This window comes from Sapajus apella, unplaced genomic scaffold (assembly GCF_009761245.1).
Source record: "Sapajus apella isolate SASKATOON/1434 unplaced genomic scaffold, GSC_monkey_1.0 scaffold12, whole genome shotgun sequence".
In the NCBI taxonomy this organism is placed as follows: Eukaryota; Metazoa; Chordata; class Mammalia; order Primates; family Cebidae; genus Sapajus; species Sapajus apella.
Genome location: NW_022436952.1, coordinates 13,082,311 through 13,106,963, shown reverse-complemented (window position 1 = coordinate 13,106,963; position 24,653 = coordinate 13,082,311). Strand labels below are relative to the sequence as shown.

Genomic DNA, 24,653 nt, shown 5'->3' with positions numbered 1-24,653 from the left:
CTGGACACCTCCCTGCCACTTTTCCCTCTGGTACAGACAAAGAAGAGTTATGAAGAAAATATTTGAGAGACTCACACTAAGGAGAGCAGAAGGCCAGGGAGTTTTGTGACCATTGGAAACCCATTTTCCTGCCTCCACGTCACTCAAGAGCCCATCACCAACAACTAGAGGGCAGCCAGTTCACTACTTCATGATCCAGAAGTGTCACTAAGGGCAAAAAGAAGAAGCCTAAAACACAAATCTGGCAGCATGCTAGAAAGGCTCTGGAGCACTAAAGGAAATGTATTCTAAATTCCATTTCACCCTTACCCACTCAAGATCTTCCAGGCATAGTACCAGAAGACATATGCAGGCACAGCAGGACATATGGAGACGGAAGACACAGCCTGGGCCTGCAGAGCATACATCTATTAGAAGAGCTATTCAAGAAAGCAGGAGGTTACACTGTGACATGCTAGGGTAATAGGACACAAATGGTATTTGAGGTGGGATGCATCTTCTCACAGGTGTAAATACACAGGATGCTCACCTGCTTTATCTCTTCATGATCCTTTCTTTCCTGCAATAACTCAAAAGCAGTTTCCAGGTCATCACTGGTATAGCACTGCTGTAACACAAGATGTGTTCCTACTTCAGTGTCCATAAAATAGCCATGGAGGTGGAAGAAGGAATAGTAATTGTAGAATAAAAATAAAACTGCTGAAAGCTGCCATTTATATATTGAGCACTGTTCTAAGTGATTTACATGTAGCCTCTCATTTAATACTCCAGGAATCCTTTGGAGCAGGTATTAGCATCCTCACTTACAATGGAGGGAACAAACGCAGAAGAGTTATATGCCTGGTAGATCCCACCATCTTTGGGGTTGGCCGATGGCATCCTCTCTGATGGCAGGTAAATGAATGAAAATGATATTTTGGTTCCATGTACTTATGTGAAAATTTAACTTTAAAGATATGAAAATTGAGTGGTTGGGGGGGAATGCAGAAGGGGACAGATGGAGATAACTGGCAACAATTTGGTGGGAATGCTAATCTGAATTACTGAAATGTCTGAATGACAAAAATTCTTTTGCTATTCACTAATATACACTTGTGGTTCAGAATATTAATTTATATATACACAGTTAAGGTCTTTAAAAACTGTTTTGCAATCAAGTTAACTCTGTGTCCCAAAATTATGTTTGCATAATTAATCTGTTTGTTAATATTTTGCTAATATTTTTCTTTTTAAATGTTTAAAGAATGTATAATGTACAGATGGGGGTTTCACTCTGTTACCCAGGCTGGTCTTGAACTCTTGGCCTCAAGTGATCTTCCCACCTTGGCCACCCAAAGCACTGGGATTACAGGAGTGAGCCACTGTGCTCAGCTAGAAATATCTTTCTTTATAAAGAAGACAAAGATATAAATTTTAGTTTAACAAATTCAACATAAAATGATCATAAAATCTTAATGCAATGTTACTACTGCCAGGCAAGTGAGAGGGTCAAAGGAAAAATAAAATATAAGTAGATCTAAATTGTTTCTTTATACCTAGTTTGTGTAACACTGAATCTTCCTGTCATTAGTCTTCTAGGAATCCAATAACTAAATATCATTGTCTGGCCCACTAGGTTTGGTTAAATTTCAGTTATAATGTTAAAAATAATTTTTTGACATGAATGTAACTATTATTTTTTAAACCATTTAGTTGTCACTGCCCATTTGAAATAAACATGCTTTAGATTATATGAGGAAAAAAAATACTCCCCCAGGAAGGTATACTAATACCAAGAAATCAATCATAATAATATGAATTCTATGAAATTCTTACGAGGTCAGTTCTGCAAATTTCTCTCTTCTTGTCTTCAGAAACTCATTATCTTTACATTTTATATTACCTACTCTTTCATCTACAAATCTTTCAATGGCCTTTGGCCTTTTAAAGGCAATACTATTTTGATTGGATCTGAGACCTCTGTCTTGTTTTCATAGATCTCCAGTAAAAGCCTGTATGGTCTCCCCTTCAGCGATACAAACTCAGCCCACATTATAATGAATCCATCCTAAGGCGAATTAAGTCTTCTGTTCAATCCTTGGGGCGGGCTGAGTTTAACTGTTTGCCACTAACCTTAAAAGAACCCTTCATATCTTGGGGTATTGAGATTTCTGTTTTGGGTAATCTGATTACTGCACATCTAGATGATCTTGTTCATCTGGTTTACAGCATTGACTCCCATTGGTCAGGGCCTGGTGGCATCCTTCCCTCAAACAAACCTTTGCTTTTCCCATTCAAGTCAAGTCAAGAGGCATTTATTGTGGATGAACGGACAGGCTTAACTCCTTCCATTAAGTGCAGAAGCACTTAGAGAGTAGTGATGAGGCTTTCGTGCTCTACTGTCCATGCCTGGGTTCCACAGCAAAGACATCACAACAGACTGTTACCCAGAGCTAATTAGAAAAGAAGGCATTGCTCTTCCCCACTCAAGGAATTTCTGCCAAAGCATTTATTTCTGCTGATCCATTTATGCAATTCCACTTTCTAAGAGAACATTTTGTCACAGATGATTTAGTGCTGCAGCTCCCTGGAGCATCTTTCTGTAGCATGTACTCATTGTTTTTAGGAATCTAGGGTCTCCCAGGCAAAATTTGAGAGGCAACAGGGTTTAATAGCCACAAGACATGTCTCATTATAAGACCTCCAATTCCAAAGCATTCTTCCAAAGATCATTAAGGACACAAATCCCAGATTAAACTTCTAAAAACAAAACTTTTACAAACCCTGTGTGACAGGGGAGCTGTGTAGTTTTTCAGGAAAGAAAATGAGATTGGATGGGTAGTGAGTTAAGAGAGTAACATCCATTTGTTAAAGTTAGAAAAGAAGGAAAACCAGCATTTTAGGGATTTTCACATTCGGTCATGGAGTCTGTACCCACCACAAGCCAATTTAACAGAAACGAATACTGTATAGTTTCTCCCCCAGCAGACTCTCGGTTCTGTCAACACTCCTGTAATTGTCTAGTATACGTAGCTGGAGGTGAAACTGCCTACATTGACTGCCATTTTTTATTTAAGTGAACTAGATTGGGTTATGGCAACTCTTTCAGCCTTGTGAAATCTTGGCTTGATATCAGAGCACACTTCGGGAGGTACCTGAGCAAGTCATTTCATGTACGTGACATTCAGCAGTCCTATCCCCCCAATCCTATCCCCTCCCACAATGTCCCTTTCCTCTGCCAGTACTCCCAATATGAAACACACACACACACACATCCCATATCTAAGCATGATGTAGAATTCTGGTTTCAGGTTAGAAGGGAGCCACAAATACAAGATCAGGACTCAAGAATGCAAAACTGTAATAATGACTCCTTTGTCTGCCAGGAGTAAAATTAATAAGTTAACCAGAAACTTGGCTAAGTATTTTTAGCTTGATATTACTGCTGCAGGTAATCCTTATAATCAGGTACTATTTGTATCACTGAGACATTAATCTCCCCACCCCCACCCACAAACCCAAATGCATGCATGCCCCCCCATCCACCCACACACACAAACATACTCATAACATCTGGTTCAATATATTTATTTGCAAACCTAGTAAGCTGTATAAAATAGAGGCATTTAAAAGTGATAAATGTTAATGAGTTGGGTTTATTAAAATCTATTTTTCTACTCCTATGAGACCAGGCCTGCTTTTGGACTTTTAAATTCTGAACCCGTCAAATCCCTCAAACCATTTCCTTGCCAAAGAGTGTTTCCCCCAATCACCAAAATTATGGGTTTTGTAAATGAAACCTAAACCCTGTGTTTTTGAATTACTTTCTCTAGATCATTAGAACATCGTGTTTTGAAAAGCTGTTTGATGTTCAAGGGAGAGTATTTTCAAAATAATAAAAATAAGGAAATCCTGGTTTGCCAGAGGAAATTATTGTCAAGTTTCTAAAAACGTTTCAAATCCAACCTTGAACTCAAGTAGAAATGTTCACATGCCACTGTCTTGCTCAAAAACCTTCAATGGCTCCCTATTGCCTCCTGGATAAAGTTCAAGCTCTGCAGCCTGGTACTCATGAAGCTGTCAGCCTGACTGGCACCAACCTCTCTGACTCATCTCCCTGACTCCTTCAGATGAATTTTCTGCACCAGCCAAATTGGATCTATACCCTGTTGCCTAAAACACCCTGTGGGTATTCCTGCCTCTATAACTTTGTGGGGCATTAAACTCTCCAATCTGGCTCTCTCACCCCTCCTTCCGGGCCCAACACAAGTTACAACCCTTCCAAGAAGCCTCGCCCCAGGCACCTTTGCCTTGAGCAAAGACTGCTTCCTGTGAGGTCTGGCAGCTTTTATTCGCTATATGCTCCCTTATTTTTAAATTTTTTATTCATTTTCTTGATTAATCTTTCAACCTCCTCTTTTCAACAGATATTAGAGGCCTCTATATACCCATCATATGACACTGGGAGCATGCTAGTTTGTCCCGTCACTCATCACTTTGCCTAAAAGTCTTATCTTCCCACCTAAATCACTGTCTCTGGAGACCAGCAGCCAAATTGTACTCTTGTCTCTCTTCCTCAGGGTACACAAATCAAAACACCAAAGCACAAAGCAAAAACGATGCTATTTCTGGGACCGTGCACATTGCTCTTCGCCTCCTGAAACCTCTTCTGTTGCTTTCTCTTTTATTTTTTATTTTAGATACAGGGTCTCACTCTGTCACCCAGGCTGGAGTGCAGTGATGCAATCAAGGGCTCGCTGTAGCTTCGAACTCCTGGGCTCAGGTGATCCTCCTGCCTCAGCCTCCTAAGTAGCCAAGACTACAGGCATGTGCCACCATATCTAGCTAATATTTTTTAAAAAATATTTTGTAGAGATGGGTCTTGCTATGTTGCCCAGGCTGCTCTCAAACTCCTGGTTTCAAGCAATCCTCCCACCTCAGCCTCCCAAAGCCCTCTGTTGTTTTCTAATCACTGTGTCATTTCTTAGAGAAGAATAACTGGACTGACTCATGGTAAAGGCTGGGCTACTATGTTCAGGGCACCAAGCTGGATCTTTCTTGCACGGTAGCTTTAGAAAGCTCACATAAACCCAACAAGGATGTCGCTTTGCAGAAGAGACAATCAAGGTTCAGAAAGATTAAGGATTTACTCATTAAAGAACCCCTTGGGGAGGGGAGGAATTATTATTCTGGAATGCATGTGTAAAGTCTTGCTTGCGAGCAGGAGGATAAACTGAACCCTTCTCCCCTTCCATTGCCATAACATATCTTTATGGTTTCCTTACTCCCAAGGTCACTATACTGCCTTTAAATATAATTATTAGTGTCTATTGTTAAAAATTCAGCGGTAGCAGTAATTGATTGATCTATTAGCAAATCTGACATGGAATAAATCTAATCAAGAACTTCTTTGGGCAGGGCACAGTGGTTTACATCTGTAATCCCAGCACTTTGGGAGGCCAAGGTGGGTGGAATGCTCGAGCTCAGGAGTTCAAGACTAGCCTGGGCAATATGACAAAACACTGTCTCTATAAAAAAAAAAATACGAAAATTAGATAGGTGTCTAATTAGATAGGTAGTGCATGCCTGTAGTCCCAGCTACTTTGGAGGCTGTGGTGGAAGGATCTCTTGAGCCTGGGAGGTTGAGGCTGCAGTGTGCCATGATCGTGCCACTGCTCTCTAGCCTGGGCAACAGAGTATGACCCTGTCTCAAAGACAAACAAAAACCTTCTTCAAAATGCATTTTGTTTATTTAATCCCAGGAGCCAGGAAGAGTGAGTAAAGGGTGTAGCTAGCTTCTCAAGGTCACCTAAAACTCAAAGGCTAAGAGAAGGGCAAGCAAGATTTGGCAGAGGAGCAGGGGAGAAATCCAAATTTCTGGACCAGAGTTCTTGATCAGCTAGGAAGGGAAAAGTATCAAGACTCTCTTTGAGCCCCGCGCTTTGTCCTCTCATGGGAAATGGGATTAGATGGTGGAGAAGGTGCCACTCGCAGCAGCTGCTATTGAGTGAGCACTTGCTGTGTGTGAGGCGCTGTGACAATTACTCTGCATGCATTGGTTCCTATGACCTTCAACAGTTCTATGAGGCAGGTCCAGTGATTATTCCAAAGTTCTGGATGAGAAACTGAAAGCTCAGAGCATTTAAATGACGCCTGAGATCATGAGCAGCTAATGAGTGACAAAGTCAGGATTCATGCTCAGGTTGGTTTGTATATTGGATTCTGTGCTGTAAAAACATGACTGCTATACTGCCTGTACAGATTGGTGTCTCAAACACAGGACATTCTGACAGACATTGTGCATGGTGAGACAGGTAGGCACCTAAGTCTGAGGGACATTTAAATTTACAGAAAAACAGTGGTTTAGTAGCTTCAAGACAAGACATTCGCTGGGGGAGGACCAAATACTACAATCAATAGTAGCTGTGACCAGTATTCTCACCCACTCCCATTACAGAATCAAACGCAGGCTCTGTACCCCCTGTGCTTCTCCAATATAATTTTTCTAATTTTTTTCATCTGATTACTTTCTCTACTACCTTCTCTCTTCCCTCCATTTTCACTGCTGAGACATAAAAAATGATTCTTGGGTAAAAGTGATTAGTGCTAGTTGGAAGAGAGGTTTCTGAGAAACCTAATAAATCACTGCTGTCTTCTCCTCCTCTAGCTTTCTACATTAGGATGTTATCGAGGCTTTTTCTTCCCACCTCCCCCACCCCCTTTCCTTCTCCTCCACCTAATTCTGCCTTTATATTGCTATTTTTCTAGTCTGGTAGGCATAGTGCTGAACTGGAAAGACTCTGCCAAGACCCTTGGCAGGAGCTGGCCTCCAGGAATCCTGCCCACCACAGCAGTGCAGAGAAGACAAGGCCTCTGGGCAGACGGGCAGGAGAGAGGGCCGGCTTTGGGGTCTGGCTAGAATGCTGGACGGAACAGGTTTCCCTGGCATCTGAACTGCCCTCCAGAGCTCAGCTCTCTCATGCCAGGGTCAGGATTACAATTGCTTGCTGGCACTTGCTGCCATTCTCCTGGGAAGGGAAGCGAGGGAGGAGGAAAAAAAAAATAGCAAGCCAGCACACCACACAGCGTTGGGCAAGCTCCACAGGGCACAGCCACGTGCCTGGAGCATACGGTCATGCAGGCAGGCAGCCAGGGTTGCCAGGGCTCACATGAGAGCTGGGGGGCTGGGCACATAGACAGTGGCTGTTTCCACATTGGCAGAACAGGAGTTGCTAACCCAGAGGACCTGCTGCTGGGTTAATATCAGGGAAGTGATTGGTCCCAACCCAGAAGGAAGAGAAAGGTCAGGCTGGCTGCACAGAATAAGTGTTGGACATGATGGGAAAGAAAAAAAAAGCAAGAAAGCATGTCCTATTTTTGCAGAGGGAAGAGGACTGGATGAAAAAATCCCTAAATGGAAAACAGGGGTTGGGAATCCAGTCATTCCTTTCTGTACCCCCATGCCACTCATACCATAACGGCTGAATGCACTGAGTACTCATGCGCTACACACCGGCCATACTGGTCCTGTGTGATCTTATTTAACCCTACCGAAACCCCAAGGGGGAGGAACCCATTTATAATTTCCATTCTATTGATGAGTAAACTGAGGCTTAAACAGGTTAAAAAATTGACACACAAAGTAAACGCAAGCCCCTGAGCCCAGAGCCTACACATGTAGCCACCAAGTTGCCTTGCTTTCCAGACGTACCCAAAAATACCTCTTACCACAGGCTAGGTAAGGACTACTAACCTGTGAATGTAGGCAAGCCTGTCCTCTACAGGGCTTCGTGGAGAAGACAAACTCTTACGAGACACAGAAAAATGTCTACCTGCCTCCAGAACCATGCAGACTCCCTCCCCTTCAGGATCTCCTAGACCCTGAAGAATAAACAGCACTTCCAAGATACTTGAGACACCATGCACAGCTACAATCAGTCATGGCACTCCCAACCTGCAGATGTATCAGTCTGCTGGGTGGAAAGATGTATGAACTGCATGCCCTCAGGGGGAGCTTCATCTCATTATATTGGGAAAAGCAAGAGAATCCTCTGACCTTCCATAAAGCCAAAATCACCTGCACAGAACTTTCTTCCATCATTACTCAGATTTCAAGGCCAGCATTTTCCTTCCACACCCAAAACTTCTCACAACGAAGGTCAGCAGAAACAGAACACAAACTCCATACTGCAAAGGTACAGTGGGTTCTCCACCACCCCCGCCCCTTTTGTGCCACCTACTTATGCCATACTCTTCCCACACACGATCACATGGAAGGGTTTTTGCTTTACTCTGTAACCAGCCTTTATCATAACCCGGTCTCAGTGCTCAGAACTAGAAAGATAGCCTTCTTAATTCTCAGCAGAATATGGGCCTAACAGTGGTACGACACCCCCCAGCTATTCAAAGAAAAACCACCAGAGGAAACAATTTCAAATCTGACTTTACAAGCATGTGATATAAAAATAACTCTGCCTTTGTCTGCTATAGATGACTTTCCCTAAAGGGATGGCTGTCCTTAAAGCAATCGCTCAATTCTCAGGGCAAACAGATTCTTCTTTTTCCAGTACCCAGCACATATTCATACCTCCAGGAGAGCACCACCACATGCCACCTCTGATAGTATCGAAAATGCAAACATTGAAGTCATCAGAATGACTCCTGCCATCTCTGTTGGCCTAGGAACATTCAGGAGACTGCACCTTGGATGACTGAGGAGCCCCTGCAGTTAGCTCTGGCATCCCAGAACCACCACTCTTCCCTTCATTAAGATGTCAGCCCAGAAAGCTCGCTGATCATACAATAGCCACAACAGGTTTTAATGAATCCCCGGATCGTTTCTTGAAGGAAAACTGTATTTCTTCAGATATTTGATTCATTCTCTGGTCAGATAGAGGAACAGGGATGGGGTGCCCAAGATAAGAAAGGGGGTGGGGCAGTTATGGTAAACAGCATGAGAATTCACAAGAATATGCCGGGCACAGTGGTCACGCCTGTAATCCCAGCGCTTTGGGAGGCCGAGGTGGGCAGATCACTTGAGGTCAGGTGTTCGAGACCAGCCTGGCCAACATGGTGAAACCCCACTTGTACTCGAAATACAAAAATCAGCTTGGCGTGGTGGTGCATGCCCGTAATCCCAGCTACTAGGGAGGCTGAGGCAAGAGAATAGCTTGGATCTGGGTGGCAGAAGTTGCAGTGAGCCAAGATTGCACCACTGCACTCCAGCCTGGGCAACAGAGCGAGAGTCTTGTCTCAAAAAAAAAAAAAAAAAAAAATCACAAGAATGCTCACCTTGTCATTCCAAGACATCCTTGGAGGAGATCTAAAAATGCACACTTTGTCAGCTCATGGTTTCACTGCTTTTCAACCACAGGTAGCACTAACACCACAACAGAGCATGGCTCAAAAGACGCATGCTGAGTGAATAGCCAAAAACAACTGTTTGGCAAATTACAGTACTCTTCAATTATCTCCTGATTAGCCTGATGGCTTAATTTTATCAACTAAAGCGTATAATTATGCTCTTATTAACATTCTGTTTCTTCTTGGCAACTCAGTGTCTCCTGACCTTCTTAAAAGTTTTGCCATAAAGCATTGCAGGGGGTTTATCCACTCGTGTGACAGGGTAAGTCCAGATTTTGCTGTCCAAGTAGAAGTTCTAGATGGGTGGTTCTCCACTGGGAGTGATTTTATTGTGCCCAGCGGACATTTGGCAGTGATGCAAGACTTTTTTACTTGACACACCTGGGGCAGTGGGGCTCCTACTTTGCATCTAGGAGGTAGGGGTGGGGATGCTGCTAAGCATCCCATAAAGCATGGAACAGTGTCCCGCAAGACTTACCCGAAACATTAACAGTGCCAAGGTTGAGAAACACTGATCAAGACTGAAATTATACAATTCCCAGAACGCTCAAGGCTACATCTGTGCTCTTCCCTTCTGAAGACTTATGTTCCTCAAGTTTAACTTGGTACTTCTATTCTGGTCACTCCTGTGAGCCACACAGAATACTCAAGAACTTTCTCGTTTTTCAGGTTTGCTTACAATGTCCATCCATCAAGTCAGCATCTCTTAGAATTTTATTTTGCATTGTAAACTTTGTAATCATCAACAATCTATGAACAGCTGAGTATTATTTTACCTGAGCTTGGTATTTGAAGACGAGATTAAACTTTCTTCCTTTTCTGTGAGGACTATCATCGAAGTTTCAATTCCAAGAAGGAAATTATTTTGAAGTGTGTTTTCATTAATTAAAAAGACATTTAAATGGAGAGCTTATTTCTAGATCCTCAGTGTTTCCTTTGATCCCAGCATCTTTCCACCATTACAAAATGATATCCAACCTTACAAAATGAGAGCCCTTGAAACTCAGGAGTTCTTTGCTATAGACTGCAACTCTGATTGGGCATCCCAAGCTTCTGAGAGTCATTGATCAATACTGACTCTAAGAAGCTCTAACAAATGAGTTTTCAAGCCGCTTCAAATTCCAAAGCCCCAGTTTTTGACTCTCAGTAGGAACTAAGCTGTGGACACCCAACATGTGCACGTCTTCTGGGAAAAAATACAGTATCCCTAACATGGTACACATCCTAAATTTGGGAGGGGACTGAGAAATACTTGTTAACTGATTACAAGTGCTAGGGTCAAAATATCCAAATCCAAACTGGGCAAAAATCTCCTGACATTTTTCTCCGGAGGAAGGGTTATGTACAGTACCTAGTTACTTTCAGAAGACGGGGATTGAAATAATAAAAGTTGACACATATGACAATGATCACAACTGCTTCCACAAACAGAACACCCATTGCTAGTCATTTGACCTTTTATACATATTATCTCTAATTTACACAATAAATCAATCAAATAGAAATTGTATCCTTCTATGAAAAGGGAAACTGATGCTCCAAAAATGACGTCGCTGTCTAAGGTCACACAGCTACAAAGTGATGATTCTCAGTCTACAGAGCATGACTGAGGCACAACTGTGTCTCCCACTGGGGCTCTGTTCCCTTCTCTCCTGCCTATTTTCTCACTATGAAGGGTTATTCATTTTGCTGGTTGTTCCTACAAAGAAATTGAAGATAGCGCCACTGCACATTCTAAGTAGCAGGGGCTCAGGATCACATGAAGGAATGTTTTCCCAAGCCCCCACAGCATCCAGGGGTGGCTGGAGGCTAAGATTTAATTCTATTCCAGCCAGTGGCCTTGAAGCATAATTCAAAGTGAATTTTGGAGAAGGGGCCAGCACGCAGAGATTTGAAAGAAAGAACTTTAACTCTAAATACGAATATATCAAGGCAGGGGTATTCTCTTCCTCCCTTGCATCATTTCCTTCCATTTAAATCTCGCTCTGTGTGCCACAGAAATTTCTATAAGAGTCAAGGACATGGAGTTCAGTAACAATCTCTAGCACAAGTTTCGCATTGTCCTGCTTTCTGTCTTCCCCCACAGCTAAGGCCCTCAGCTTTGTGACCTTCCGGACGATTTATCTGGCTGAATCTTTGTTCCTGGTTACCTGTGCACATGAAATTGTCTTTCTTCCTGTTCATTTTGTACTACAGGGTGCTAAAGGCATGAATTCAAAGCTGCTTCAATCTGTGTTTATATCTGAGCATTAGCAGTGGGTTTTGAAGTACTGGTCATTTCAGGTGACATTTTTGTGTACTATTTCAAGATCATTTACAGCTGACCTTGCAGCCTTGTGGGCTTTGATACAGGTGGATTGAGTATGATGGACAGATGAAAATGAAAAAAAATATATTAAGAACAGTTGGGGTTATGGGAATAGCACCGAGAGAGATAGTCTGGTCCTTAAGAAGGCTAAGAAGCACAAATGAGAGCATGCTTCTAGATTCTATTTCTCAGCTAATGATAAAACAAGATGAAAGGATAGAAAAAAAATACCTGCCTCACGCCCCTACTCGCATTTTTTTTTCCTTCAAGACAGAGAAGAATGAATGTAGGTAAACCAAACCCTATTAAGAGTCTATTATCTATGTGTTTAAAAAATGAGGAAGAGACAGGAGATGAGATGGAGGCTTAAATTATCCAAATAATTAACTGTAAGTTGTTATTTCTTAAACTGCAGTCTTTGGATCAGCTGCATCAGAATCCTATGGGGAGCTGATTAAAATGCATATTCCTGGGCCTTCACTCCAGACTTGCAAAATCAGAATTTCTAGAGGTAGATACAAAGAGCGTGTATTTACCAGACTCTCCCGATGAGGGATATGGATGCTCATTCAAGTGGGAGGGCCTTTGCCAGGAGTGGAGCAGAAGGTTCCTCTCTTAGGATCTTTGCTAAAGCCTGGGTGTTAAGATGTTTATGCTAAGTCTACCTTGCCTGTCCCATTCACCCTCCTCCTCCCTTTCCAAAGGGAGACTCTTCAGAGAGCTTACCTGGTCTGATGGGGCTCTGCATACAGTTCGGAGATGGGATGCCAGGGTGAAGGGGTGCAGAGGCCCGGCTGCTGAGGTCCATGACCGAGGGGGCAGCCGAGGAAGCTGGCTGCAGCCCGGGAGGGTGAGGGCTGTGGTCATGCTGAGATGGGCTGGGGGGAATGCCATTTTCCGACAAAAACTCCTCCAGGTCCATGTATTCCAACTGGAAAGTATCTCCGTCATAGGGAAGGGTTTTGTCCCATAAGGTAGGCCCCAGGAATGCTGACTGGGGGACCGTCGGGCTGTTACTCTCATCATCCAGCTTCTTTTCCTTGTCTTTATCTTTACTAAATGCTGCAGAAAAAGGGAAAGTTGGACTTAAAAAAAAAAGAAAGAAAAGAAAAACAATACCACTCTTTTATCACTCTTCCTGGCCTGTTACAAAACTACTTCTCACGAACGGCAGGGTCCTTCTCTGGCTGCTGTCTTTTGTGGATCTAAAGTTAAAAGTTCAGGCAGGACGTGGATCTCTGCCTGTTTTTCAACATCTTCCTATTTACTTTGGAAAGAAAGCACTAGTCCTTCGGACAGGGCTACAGACTGATCTAGGATAAAAACCAGAGAACAGTCTCAGCACGTCATTTGAGAAGAGTCATAACTTAAATCTAAAATAGGAAAATAGCACCTGTGATTATATACAACTGCTGTCATTTTAAAGAAAACAACAGCCAATAACCAGGCTTGAATTATCTTCTAGGAATTCATCGCAGCAGGAATATGAGGTCATTTATATTAGACTTACAAAGCCAGTGTGAGTTAGTGGTCTTAGTTTTGGTAAAGCAGGGACCTTCCACCCTTTTTTAATATCATGTTTAGAGCACCTACTGGATGCCTGGTTTTTTCTGTATATCATCTCAAAAATCTCACAATAAATTTGCAAAATAGCAGTTGCCTCCATTTACAACAAAGACTTGGGGGCTCTGAGACATGAAGGAACTTGACCAATGCCTCATGTCGGCAGAGAAGAAAAATGAGAACTTTCTGAGCTCACATGTGTTTGCTTCTAAAGCTACTGGGGCACACTGATTTTTACAAAAGGAGTTTAAAAAAAATACAAAGGGTTTTCTTTTTTCTCTTCTCCAAAGATTTGGGTATGACCCAATTTACAAAGAGTATGCATTTTTTTTTTTTTTTAAAAACCTTTCAAAAGCACAGCTATTGGAAAAGGCACGTTATTCTATACACCTATGTTGGAAGTATGCAGCTATCTTCAACCTGGAAATACTGCTCGCCCATTAGGTCTTTAACAAGCATTCTGGATCTTGCCAATTCTAGTATTCAGTCGTGGGTGGAATCTGGGATTAAGGAATTTGCTTCTGAGTTTCATCTTCAGAGAAACACAGCCTCCACTGCCATCCATTCTAACCCTCTACTGTCTCATCTGAAAATCTGACTTAAAACACCCACAGCTGCAAAAGCCTGCAGGCAGCCCCTTCCTCCCAAATGCTATTCCTTAAAGGATAGTTAAGGAGGGGGCCGTGGCTATCATCTGCAGATTGCAAACTCTTGCAGTGCAACAGGTTGTCCCCTCCTAGGAAAGAAGATGCAAGTACTCCCAAGCTATTTGTAGCCAAATAACCCTTCAAGACTTTACACTCTGAGCCGCATGGTTCGCGTTTGCTACTGTGACACTGAAGGCATGAAACAGCAACAACCCAAATCCGTGGCATCACTAGCTGGGTTTGGGGCCTCGTCGCACTCACCCTCCTCTACCTCTACCCCCAAGGTTGTCCTGGGAAGGTTTGGGACTTACCAAGAAAGGGCTCAAGCCAGAGGAGGCTCCTGCGCGGTTACACGTGAGCCTGCTCAGCTCTCCCCTCCCACCAGAAAAAGTGCACGAGGAAAGTGTCAGCGCCGTAGGCGTGCACGGCTTCCCGCCGAAAGACCACTCCCCTCACCGGCCCCAGCCCCCACCCCGCTTTCTCAGGTACCCTTCACCAGGAGAAAACGCGTCTTCATGAGTTCCAAATACTAACCGATAACAGAAGATGTAACCTAACCCAAAACCCAGGCCACGCAGTGGGACCCTCTCCCTCAGGCCGACCCCCGCCCCCTGCCCCGCACAGAACCAGGCCCCGGGGTTTCTCCTTCCCAGCCCGGAAGGCTCTGCCCTCCGCAGGTGGGCTGACTCTGCGTGCAGGTGTGCCTGGTTCTAGGGAATGATCCTGACCTGCCAAGTTACACCTCCCACCTGCGCCGCAGGAGCGGGACCCAGGGAGGCCGGGTGCCCGAGGCACTTTTAAACGCGGCTCAGGAGGGGTCCCTCCCCTTTCGTGGAGGAGGACGAAGGGTGCTGGGTGAGCGCCTCAATTTCATCAGAGCCGGTCCGGGGCGCCGCGGGACAGGGCGGGGGGACCCCCGGAGCGTCGTCCCTTCCCGGAGCGGGGCCGCGGCAGCGCTCACCGTCTTCGTGGTGAAGGGGGAGCTTCAGCGGGTTCTCCAGCAGAGACCTGAGCACGCCGTAGGGAGGCGGGATAAAGGTGGGATTCAGGGGGAGCGGTCGGGACATTTTCTCCATCGCGATGCACTCAAATTTTTTCCCCCTTAAAAAAAGAAAAAGAAACCGCCCCCTAAAATGTTGCTGAGCTTTTCCTCCGTCCTTTGCCAAAAGTACTCGCTCTCAAGGCGGTGGAGACAAGTGAAGAAAAACAAAATTACTTATATCTTTATAAATACATCTGCATAAAAATATATATTAAAAAAAAAAAACTTTCGGGTTTCCAGTGCAGACGGTCTCAGGAGAGCGCGCCAAGTGGCCGCGGGCTCCCCGGCGACGCGCAGGATGCTCTCACCTGCCTCGAACCCCTCGTCTTGCAAAATGTTCAAAATTGGAAAAAAAAGAAAGAAAAAAAAAAAAACGGCGACGACTGCAGAAGGGCAGAAGGTACCGCGCCGACCCCAGCCCCTAGTGCCAGCACCGGAGGCGGCGCGCCGTCCCACCCCACCCCCCTCCCCGCGCCGGCCGCCGCTGGTCCCCAGCGCTCCGCGGCCCCGCAGCGCCGGGCTCAGCGCATCCGGCGGCCCATGTGCCGCGTCCCTGACAAGAGTGACGTCAGGGCCCGCACCTCGCGCCCATAGGCGTGCGGGGGCGGGGCCACGCGCGGCCCCGCCCGCCCGGCCCGTCCGCCCAGCCGCTGCGTGTTTAGCGTTGCCGCGCGCGCCGATTTTCCGGGACCTTGCAGCACTGGCTGGTTGCAGAAGAGCAAGGGCCAGATTCCCTGGGACATCGAAATAGGCTCAGTTTTGTTTTTTTTTTTTTGGTCTTGGTAGGAAGAGGAATGAGAAATTTATATCAATAGTTTTCAAGCTGGGAATAACCTGAGGAGTTTTAAAAAATCGCGATGCCCAGGCCGCATCCCAGATCAATTACATCAGAACCTTTGGGGTGATATCCAGGGGTCCATAGTTTTTAAAGCTCCCTAGGTGGTTCCAAGAATAGCCAAGTTTGATGACTGGTTTAGATCGGATTGAAGGTAACGACTCTTTTAAATATTTCTCCTGGCCCCAGCCAAGCCTAGCGTATTCTTTCTTGCCCAGTTTCCACCACCATCAAAAAATACTTCCTATACGTCCGAATGGGATGCAAAAAGCAGAGTGGAGCGGCGAGCAGAGGACTGAGCTACTGGGCACTGTTTCCCACGCTGCCAAGAGTTGTTAACTGTGGCGGAGGGGGGGGTGGGGGGGGGGGGAGGGGGGGGGGGGGGGGGGGGGGGGGGGGGAGTAGACATTTGCCTGAAACGGAAGGAGACTGGAAAGATACACACACACACTGAATGGGGTCTTAGGAATATTTACTCTGGGTGAGTACAGGTGACTGTGCTTGGGTCAAGTTATTAGGTCTGCACGGTGATTAAAATAATTTTGTAAAGTATCCCCTAAGGGGGTTTCGACGTTCCTTGCTGTCACAGCAGCTGCGGCGTCTCCCTCTGCCAGTTTGACCTCGCGAAGCCCATGGTCCCCGAGAGCTGCGTGAGACCTCCTGTGTGGGGTGGAGCTCCCTTCCCGCGTGGGGTGGTGGGGCGCTGATACGCAGCCGCGGCGCCCCCTGGAGAGCTCCGCGCGGGCCCTGGCAGATTCTTCCCCTCCCTCCCGACCTCTCCTTACTAACACTAGGGTAGTTGGAGCTGGGGAAGGGGCTGCAAGAATGAATGGGCACAAATTAAAGAAAACCATATTTCAGTGAGGCTTAACGGCCTTTGTGACTCCAGGCTGAGTCCCTAGGGAGGGATATGTTGGAGTCTTGATTGGGTTTACTTTCCCAGGAGGGGAATGTGAGAGACGGGGCGCAGGGGGGGTGCAGGGTACGCTGGCAGGGTGATTCCAGCCAGCGCCTTTCTGCCCTGAGCTGCAGGTTCCTCATAAAAGGACACGTAGTAGTCGAGTGACCTCTACCTCCTCACTCTAAAATTATGGCAAAAGGGTAAGGTGACGATCTAAGGGAGATGGTGTTGCAGTGTTTCAGGTTTCAGACAAGTTCCAGAAACAGCAAACTTTTATTAATCCCACATGCATTTATTGAGTGCCACTGTATGTATGCTAGCGACTATGCGGGGGCCAGGGGAAAAAGATGAATAAGACATAATTTTAACCTTCAAGAACTCATTGTTTAGGGTTTGACATATAAACAAACAATATAAGATAGTGTTAAAAGAACAAAAATGGATAGATGGAGGTGACATGGACACATATTAGGAGAGGCAGTCTAGAAAAGGTGTCTGAGCTGGGCATGGAGCTAATAGTCTTTCATGAATGGTCAAAATTCATCAATTCTATTATATTGTTTTTCATAAAAAGGGACCCCATCTTGCTATCATTTTGGAGACAGAGGCTATTTCCCTGTCTTGAGTTCCTCACATCCCTGTAAACCCATAAACTGGGAGGACTGAGAGCCTCCTCTCAGCCTGATTAGAAATCTGTTAGATTGCAGATTCCAGGTACACAAAAGATGCATTACCTAAGCTTTTTATAACAGTCCACTGACATTGCTCAGCACACCCAAAGTGCTCCACCTGCTCATGGTTCTCTACATGTCCTCACTTCCCCATGCTTCTGGAATGAAACTCTTATCACGTCAAGTAATCTAGTTTTCCAGAATAATCTTCTCCCTACCACCTGGCAGAGCTGAATATTGTGGCTTGGAAATTGCATTTCTCATTGCAAGTGGATAACTGGTATCCTGGTTGATCAAGCAGTTTATTGGGAATTTGGTTCATTTAATTTAATTCCCCTGAGCCTGATCAACGTGTCATGGACCAGATTGAGGACCAGCCCCTTAGAACATGGTGACACCCCTCCTTTCTCTCCATCCTTATGTAACTTCAAAGGTATTTCTTAGAGTCTTAAAAATTATAAGCATTGGCTAATCTTCAATCTAGCCCCATTCCTTAACAAAATAAATGAAGTTGGTACATCTTTTCTATTCTGGCCATTTGTAAGTGTAATTTTATTTTTTTAACAAACCATGAATATCTCTCTTTCTCTTTCTCTTTTCTCTCTCTTCCCCAGAAGCAGTTGTGGATGGCTGCTCAAGAGAGAGGAGAGGGATAGAAGAAACCAAAGGTTATATTGGTTGGGTAATAAGACCCTCTGAATTCCACAGGTTCATTCTTAAATGGCTTTATCCCTAATGATCACTAACCCCAATCTGCACATATACCCAGAGATAACTGCCACTCACAAACGCTTAGCACTTGTCCACTTACAGAGCACCTTCCATGAGTGTCATATCACTTTGTTCTGACAATTCCATGAGGAAAGCAATGATTCTGATTTTTGACTGCTGTGTGACAGATCACTCTAAAACTTAGTGACTTAAAACAACAACTTATCATTTCTCATCATTCTGCGATCTGGGTTAGGCTCAGCTGGGACACTGGGATGACTGGTCTTCTCTTTCTCTCCATGTAGTGTCAAGGCCTCTGTCTTCACATTGCCTTCTTACACCATAGATTCATTTTGCTTATTCAACAAATTCATACAAGTGAAATCATACTGTATGTACTCTGTTGTGTGCAGTTTCTTTCACTCTGCACAATATTTTTAACATTCACCAATGTTGCATGTAGTTCACTTCTTTGCATTAGTGAGTAGTATTCCACTATGTGAATATACAGAAGTTTATCTGTTGCACTGGTGGACATTTAGGTTGTTTCCAGCTTTTAGGCATGAACAAAATGTTTATGAGTGTTCTTGTCTGAGTGCTTTTGTGAACACATACTTTCATTTCTCTTGGATAAACAAATAGAAGTAGGACAGCTGGATCATAGAACAGATGTGTGTTTTACTTTAGAAGAAGCTCTTCCACAGTCTTCTGAAGCAGGTACATTGTCCTGCATTTCCAGCAGCAGTATATGAGAGTTCTGGTTCTTCCGGCTCCTCACCTATATTTGGTGGCATCAGTTTCTCTTAAAACTTGTAGCCATTCTAATGGATGGATAGTCAGTTCTCAATGGACCTTTCATCTGAATTTTCCTGATGACAAATGATGTCATATACTTCTTCATATGTCTTAGTAACTTATACATCTTCCTGTTCAAGTCTCTTACCCATTTTTGAATTTGGTTATCTTCTGATTACTGAATTTTAGGAGTTCTTTTACATACTCTGGATATAGTCTCTTTGTCAGATATTTGTGTGTTGTGAATATTATCTTCCGATCTGTGGCTTGCTGATTAGTTTTTTAGATAACGTCTTTCTATGAGCAGTTTTTAATTTTGACAAAGTTCAGTTTATCACTTTGTTTTTCATGATTATTGCTTGCTGTGACCCAGAAAACCTTTGACTACTCCTGAGTCCTGGAGATATTCTCCCGTGCTTTCCTTTACAACTTTTATAGTTTAAGCTTTTTCAGTTAGGCCTATGACCCATTTCAAATTGATTTTTGTGTATACTGTGAGTAAGGATTGAGGTTAGTTTTACTCATGGGGATATCCAATTGTTTTCGACTTTCATTTCCCCCTTGAATTGTTTCGATGTGTTTGCTTAAAATTATTTGACTGTGTATTTGCAGGTGACCCAAACTTTTGACCGCAAGAAAAAATGGGTTTATCACTGAGGACAGAATAATGCTATTTCTCTGTTTGTTTGTTTCTTTTTGAGATGGAGTCTCGCTCTGTAATCTAGGCTGGAGTGCAGCGGTGCAATATTGGCTATGGCAACCTCTGCTTCCAGGATTCAAGCAATTCTCCTTCCTCAGCCTCCTGAATAGCTGGGATTACAGGCATGCGCCACCATGCCCAGCTAATTTTTGTATTTTTAGTAGAGATGGGGTTTCACCACGTTGGTTGGACTGGTCTTAAACTCCTGACCTTGTGACCTGTCCATCTCGGCCTCCCAAAGTGCTGGAAATATAGGCGTGAGCCACTGTGCCTGGCCCTATTTCTGTTATTTCTAAGTTTCCTGGGATCTGGTTCATATCTAGCAACAGAAAAACTTTCATCAAAGCTTATGGCTAAAATGAATGCCTCACTTTCAGTGGCTCATTCAGTTTGTTGACAAGACTTCTACAAAGTTGTCCACATTAAGTTAGGTAAAAGCCAAAAGCAGAGGCTTTATCCAATTTGCTTGTTTGTGTATGAGCAAATCATTAAGCCTATTGGATGCTTTTGGTTACAACTAGCAATGCCTCAGTGCTCCTGTCTTAACCTGCATGTGCTTAAACAGTAAGTCAAAACCAAACCTCTTTGTTAGAGAAATTTGAACAGACAAATACTTGATAAAGAACATTTGACAAGCCACTGAAAACCCTTCGGTTGGCCCTTCGAGGAGAAAGGGATAGCAGAGGCTCTGGAGGTTTAAAACTGTCCTAAATATAGGGATGACCATAGAAGAAACGTTCCTCAGAATCAACTTCTTAAAAGATGCCAGCACAGCTCTACTCTGAAGTTCTGGAAATCAGCCTTTGCCCAGCCAGCAGTTGCCACCTGTCCTGTCATTTCAGAAGTTTTGATAGTGTAGGTGGGGAGTCCTTTATGCAGTCTGGTGGAGGCAGATGTGAGGCAGCCATTTTGGCACCAGCCTTGCAGGTCTGCAGAGAGAACTTGGCAGTGTAAGCAGTGTTTATGTTTCAGATTCCCAATGGGTGTGAAACCTTTTGGGGCACACAATGGCTGCCACTGTACCCTACTCGGTGCTGGGAGGCTGGGGTGGATGGAGACGAGCACTGTGGTTACAAAGGGATTTATACTCCACTGAGCCAAACCTCTAGATGAACCTGTTTATCTCGTTGTCAGAAAGAGCACTTTATCCAGGGAGTTAATTCAGAAATGAAAGGCATCACGTGGGAGTTAGGCTTGATATGCCTAACTCAGGCTTATTCCTTCCCTCCTTCCTGAAACCTCTAACTCAGCTAAAGCACCAAAAAGAAAATTATATCTAATTAGCTTAACTGCTGGGGACCCTCAAATCTCTTCACTTGGTGTAGGATCATGCAAACCAAAACAATAAAACATTTGTTGGGAATGCTAAGCTCTCCTCTGAGGGTGACTCATGTAAAGCAGCATGAGGCCTTCCCTATCCTTTATTCCCTATCCTTTCCTTTCAGAGGATGGTAGGGTTTCTATACATGTGATAGGAAGGAGGATGAAGGAAAATGGTGTAAAAGAGAAAGCAAAGAATACGTGCGGTCAAGGAAAAGAAAAAAAATCAATGCAGTGTGTTGCATAGAATGAACACAGGATTTGGGGCCAGATATACATTGATACCTTGCCACTATTGCTACTTCTACTACTACAAACAATGCCAACAACAGCATGAAGAAGGCATATTTATTGTGTACTTAACTGTGTTCTAGAGCAACTCTAAACCTGTTAAATATGCTATCTCATGGGTCTATTCTATTATTCGCATTTTTCAGATGAGGACAGAGAGGCCCAGAGAAATTAGCAACTTGTCATGATCCTATGGCTAATACATGGAGAAGCTATGACTTGAAAGCAGGTCTGCTTGACTCCAATGCTGCACTCTTAACCTTGCTCTAGTAAATGAATGACATTCATTCAATAAACTTACTCTGTTTCTAACTGGTTCAAATTCTGCCTCTGTCCTGTGACCTGGGATAACCTCTCTGATCTCAAGTTTCTTTGTGTGAAATATAAACTAATGCCTGTGCTTCCCAGCTTGCAGAGCTGCTAGGAGGACTGCATGAGATAACGCATGTGGAGGTGCTGGGTACATTGTGAAGAGCTAAACAAATGTGAGGGCTTGCTATTTGGGGCTTTTTTGCATTTTCTGGTTTCTCTGCTCCTTTGCAGAGATGCTCCCACTTATGAATCTGCAAAACTGTTGATGTAGTCCATGATATCAGAAGCTACTTTTCATCCAAACACACATCCTTTTTTCTTCTCACCCTTTTCTCCCTCTCACCAGGGGAAGCTACATTCTATTGCTCCCAGTCTCCAAAAGAAACACCAGTTTGAAGTTCAATAAAAAAATCATGTACAGCAGATTCCAAATAGCCACTCAGCCAGAGTCAGTAAAGAATAGCTATTTCCTATATCTTCCTAAGGGGTGAAGGAGTAGAAGTTTGTGGATTAACTAACACTTTAAAATTATTTCATGTCTGGTAAATGCAGCTGAAGGTAGAGACAGTTGAGCTGTAGAGGCAGAAAATCACCAAGACTCAGAATCTAGTCTTTAATTTGCTCAGGATCCAGTGTCAGTTAGGCTGTGTAAAATGGACTGACATCAACCACATTCTAAAACATAATTTGAAAATCAAAATTAAAAATTATATATAATTTCTAAGTTGCACTTCAGGTTCTTTTTTATGTGCATGGAAAATATAAGACCAGGTATCATCAGGTGATCAGAGTTTATTAAGCTAAACAGGTGGAGAGCAAGACCACAAAACTGCTGAGAGTATGCATGCTCTCATGGACCAAGTATTTTCATGACCAATGCATCCTGAAAACCTGGGGAGAACTGGAATAATGGCCTACCAGCATGTAGGGCATCAAGACCAACTCCCCTCCCTTTATTGTGTCTTAGTCCCAAAACAAAGGTTCTCATTCATAGATGTTGCCACCATCTTCTTTGAAGTTTCTGCACTGAGCAGAGTCTCACGTGAGCCATCTCATAAGTGACTGGCTAACCTTATACCTACATAATTGTATAGAGTGTCTTTGTTGGACATTGGTAATTGGTCCAATTATAGAGCCCAAGGCAGCTGGTTTAACTCAGACACTGGCACTTAACATGTGCAACCAGATTATCCTGGCATCCCTTTCCTTTAAAAAGGAGCTCTTTCTAAGGAGCATGCCAGGTGTGTTGAACTTCAAGCAATACTTAAAAATCTGTGTCAGCTGGACAATGTGTTCCCTGCCCTGTAAGGATACTCTCCATGGGAGCTTTCTTGCTGAGCGTGGAATCAGAGCTAGGGGAGTGAGTTGGATGACCTTAATGACATCAGGCAGTGCCAGCCAGGTGCACACAGCCTTGCCGAGTACTTCTTTCCAACTGAACGTGTGGATGTGAATGTTTCCATCCCAGGGACTTGGAGCCAGGGTGAGAGAAGCAGGAGGAAGCATCCTGAAGGGTCTTGCTTGGCCCGCAGTGGTTTTAGATCTTACACATCAATACACACGTTCTAGGGTTACTTTCTTCCTACTCATTATGCCTCAAAGGGGTCGCATCTGCTGGTCTTTGTACAGCGCTGGAGGCAGCATTCCTGACTCTTTGGACTCCGCTTTTGCTAGGTTCCAAGCACACCATTCCCCATCTGTTAATGCATTTTTGGTGTCAGGCAGGGAACATTAAGATTGATGAGCTTACAGCAGGTCTGCTTTCCTGAGACGACAACTTAGTCCTCTGCTCCTCAATGCATACAACACGATGGAGGGCTCTCCTAGGCCAGGCACTGTGCTGGGCACTGCGGACTGAAGCAAGGAGGAGAAATATGATCACAAAGGCCTTACAGTCAGGTGGGGATATAGCAACTTAACCAAATACCTGTCTCAGTGTGATAGGTATCGTTGATAAATAAGGAAAGAGGGAGTGTGAATGGGGAAGTGATTAACTGTCTGAAGGGCTCAAAGAAGTCTTTATAGATGAGCTTCAAGTAAGGTTTTGTAGATAGAATAAGAGTACTTCAGGGAGGCAGGGAGTGGGAGAGGAATGCTAGCATGGTCTACACAGGCAGGAATAGCACAGTCTGAACTACAAGCTGTTCAGTTTTCTGGAATGCAAAGTTTACTGAAGGAAGAATGAGACGGATTATTGTAATAGTAAGAACTATTATTTGCAGAGCACTGACTGAACTAGGCACTGTGCTAAATTCTTTGCATGCATCACGGTAACGCATCTTTAAAACAACCCTAGGAAATGGGTACTATTTCTTACTGATGAAAATTCTTGCCTGTTTCATAAAACCATGCCAAACTGGCTTGGGCAAATACAGGAGTTTTGAAAACCTTTTCAGTCTCTTCCTTCTCTTTTTGTGTTGTTTTCATTCTCTGCAAACAACCTCTACCACACACTGGAGCATTTGACTTCCAGTAGCTCAGGAGTTTTACATATTTGCTTTTCCTCCACCAGACTGGGACTAATTTTCTTTATCAGTTTTAGTTTTAAAAATCCCAGAGAGGCTGTGCATGGTGGCTCATGCCTGTAATCCCAGCACTTTGGGAGGCCAAGGTAGGCAGATGACTTCAGGCCAGATTTGAGACCAGCCTGGCCAACATGGTGAACTCCCGTCTCTACTGAAAATACAAAAAATATTCACGTGTAGTGGTGCGCACCTGTAATCCCAGCTATTCAGGAGGCTGAGGCAGAAGAATTGCTTGAACCTGGGTGGGAGAGGTTGCAGTGAGCCCAGATTACACCAGTGCACTTCAGCCAGGGGGAAAAATATTCTCAGAGAAGGGCTTAGATAGGCCCAGCTCAGTTCAGCTGTCCATTCTTGGATTAATTAGTAATGGGGCTGTTAAGAACATGACGATTCTAACTGGCACTGATGCTTAGAGGGAAAGGAGGAGCAATTTCCAAGGGGAAGGAGCCCCAGGCAGACAGAAGTATATATGCCCAGTAAATTCTTCATTTTGTAGATGAGGATATTGAAGCTTTGGGAGGTTGAGTAACATGTTGAGGTCGAACAGCTTAGTAAGGAGCAGAAACTAAAATTCAGTCTAAGTCTATGTCAGTGGTTCTTAAACAGGAGCTGTGGAACAAGACCACTGGAGCTCAATGCTGGTTCCACCGTGAATTAGCTGGGTGGGTGACTTTGGGCAAGTCACTGAGC

At 44.1% G+C, this 24,653-nt stretch overlaps 1 protein-coding gene and 1 long non-coding RNA gene across 5 annotated transcripts in view; one reads left to right on the top strand and one right to left on the bottom strand.

The window, feature by feature from the left end:
* The window catches only part of HLF (HLF transcription factor, PAR bZIP family member), a 59,923-nt gene extending 44,463 nt beyond the window's left edge, over positions 1-15,460 (bottom strand). For 2 of the 3 annotated variants that reach the window (XM_032279287.1, XM_032279285.1), the window contains exons 1-2: positions 14,822-15,149; positions 12,377-12,712 (exon numbers count right to left, since the gene is read on the bottom strand). In XM_032279287.1, coding sequence (XP_032135178.1) covers positions 12,377-12,712; positions 14,822-14,936 — 451 coding nt within the window. In that variant the 5' untranslated portion in view covers positions 14,937-15,149. Of the gene's footprint in view, positions 1-12,376; positions 12,713-14,821 lie in introns of all 3 variants that reach the window. The other variant, XM_032279286.1, reaches the window with a different exon arrangement.
* On the top strand, positions 14,470-21,400 carry LOC116552554. 2 transcript variants are annotated; one of them, XR_004269436.1, is made up of 4 exons: positions 14,470-14,715; positions 15,143-15,302; positions 17,924-18,017; positions 21,273-21,400. It is a non-coding gene; the product is annotated as an uncharacterized LOC116552554 (long non-coding RNA). The 2 variants fall into 2 exon arrangements; XR_004269435.1 differs by lacking the exon at positions 21,273-21,400 and having other exon boundaries at positions 14,473-14,715; positions 17,924-18,574.
* Positions 21,401-24,653: the final 3,253 nt, after the last annotated feature.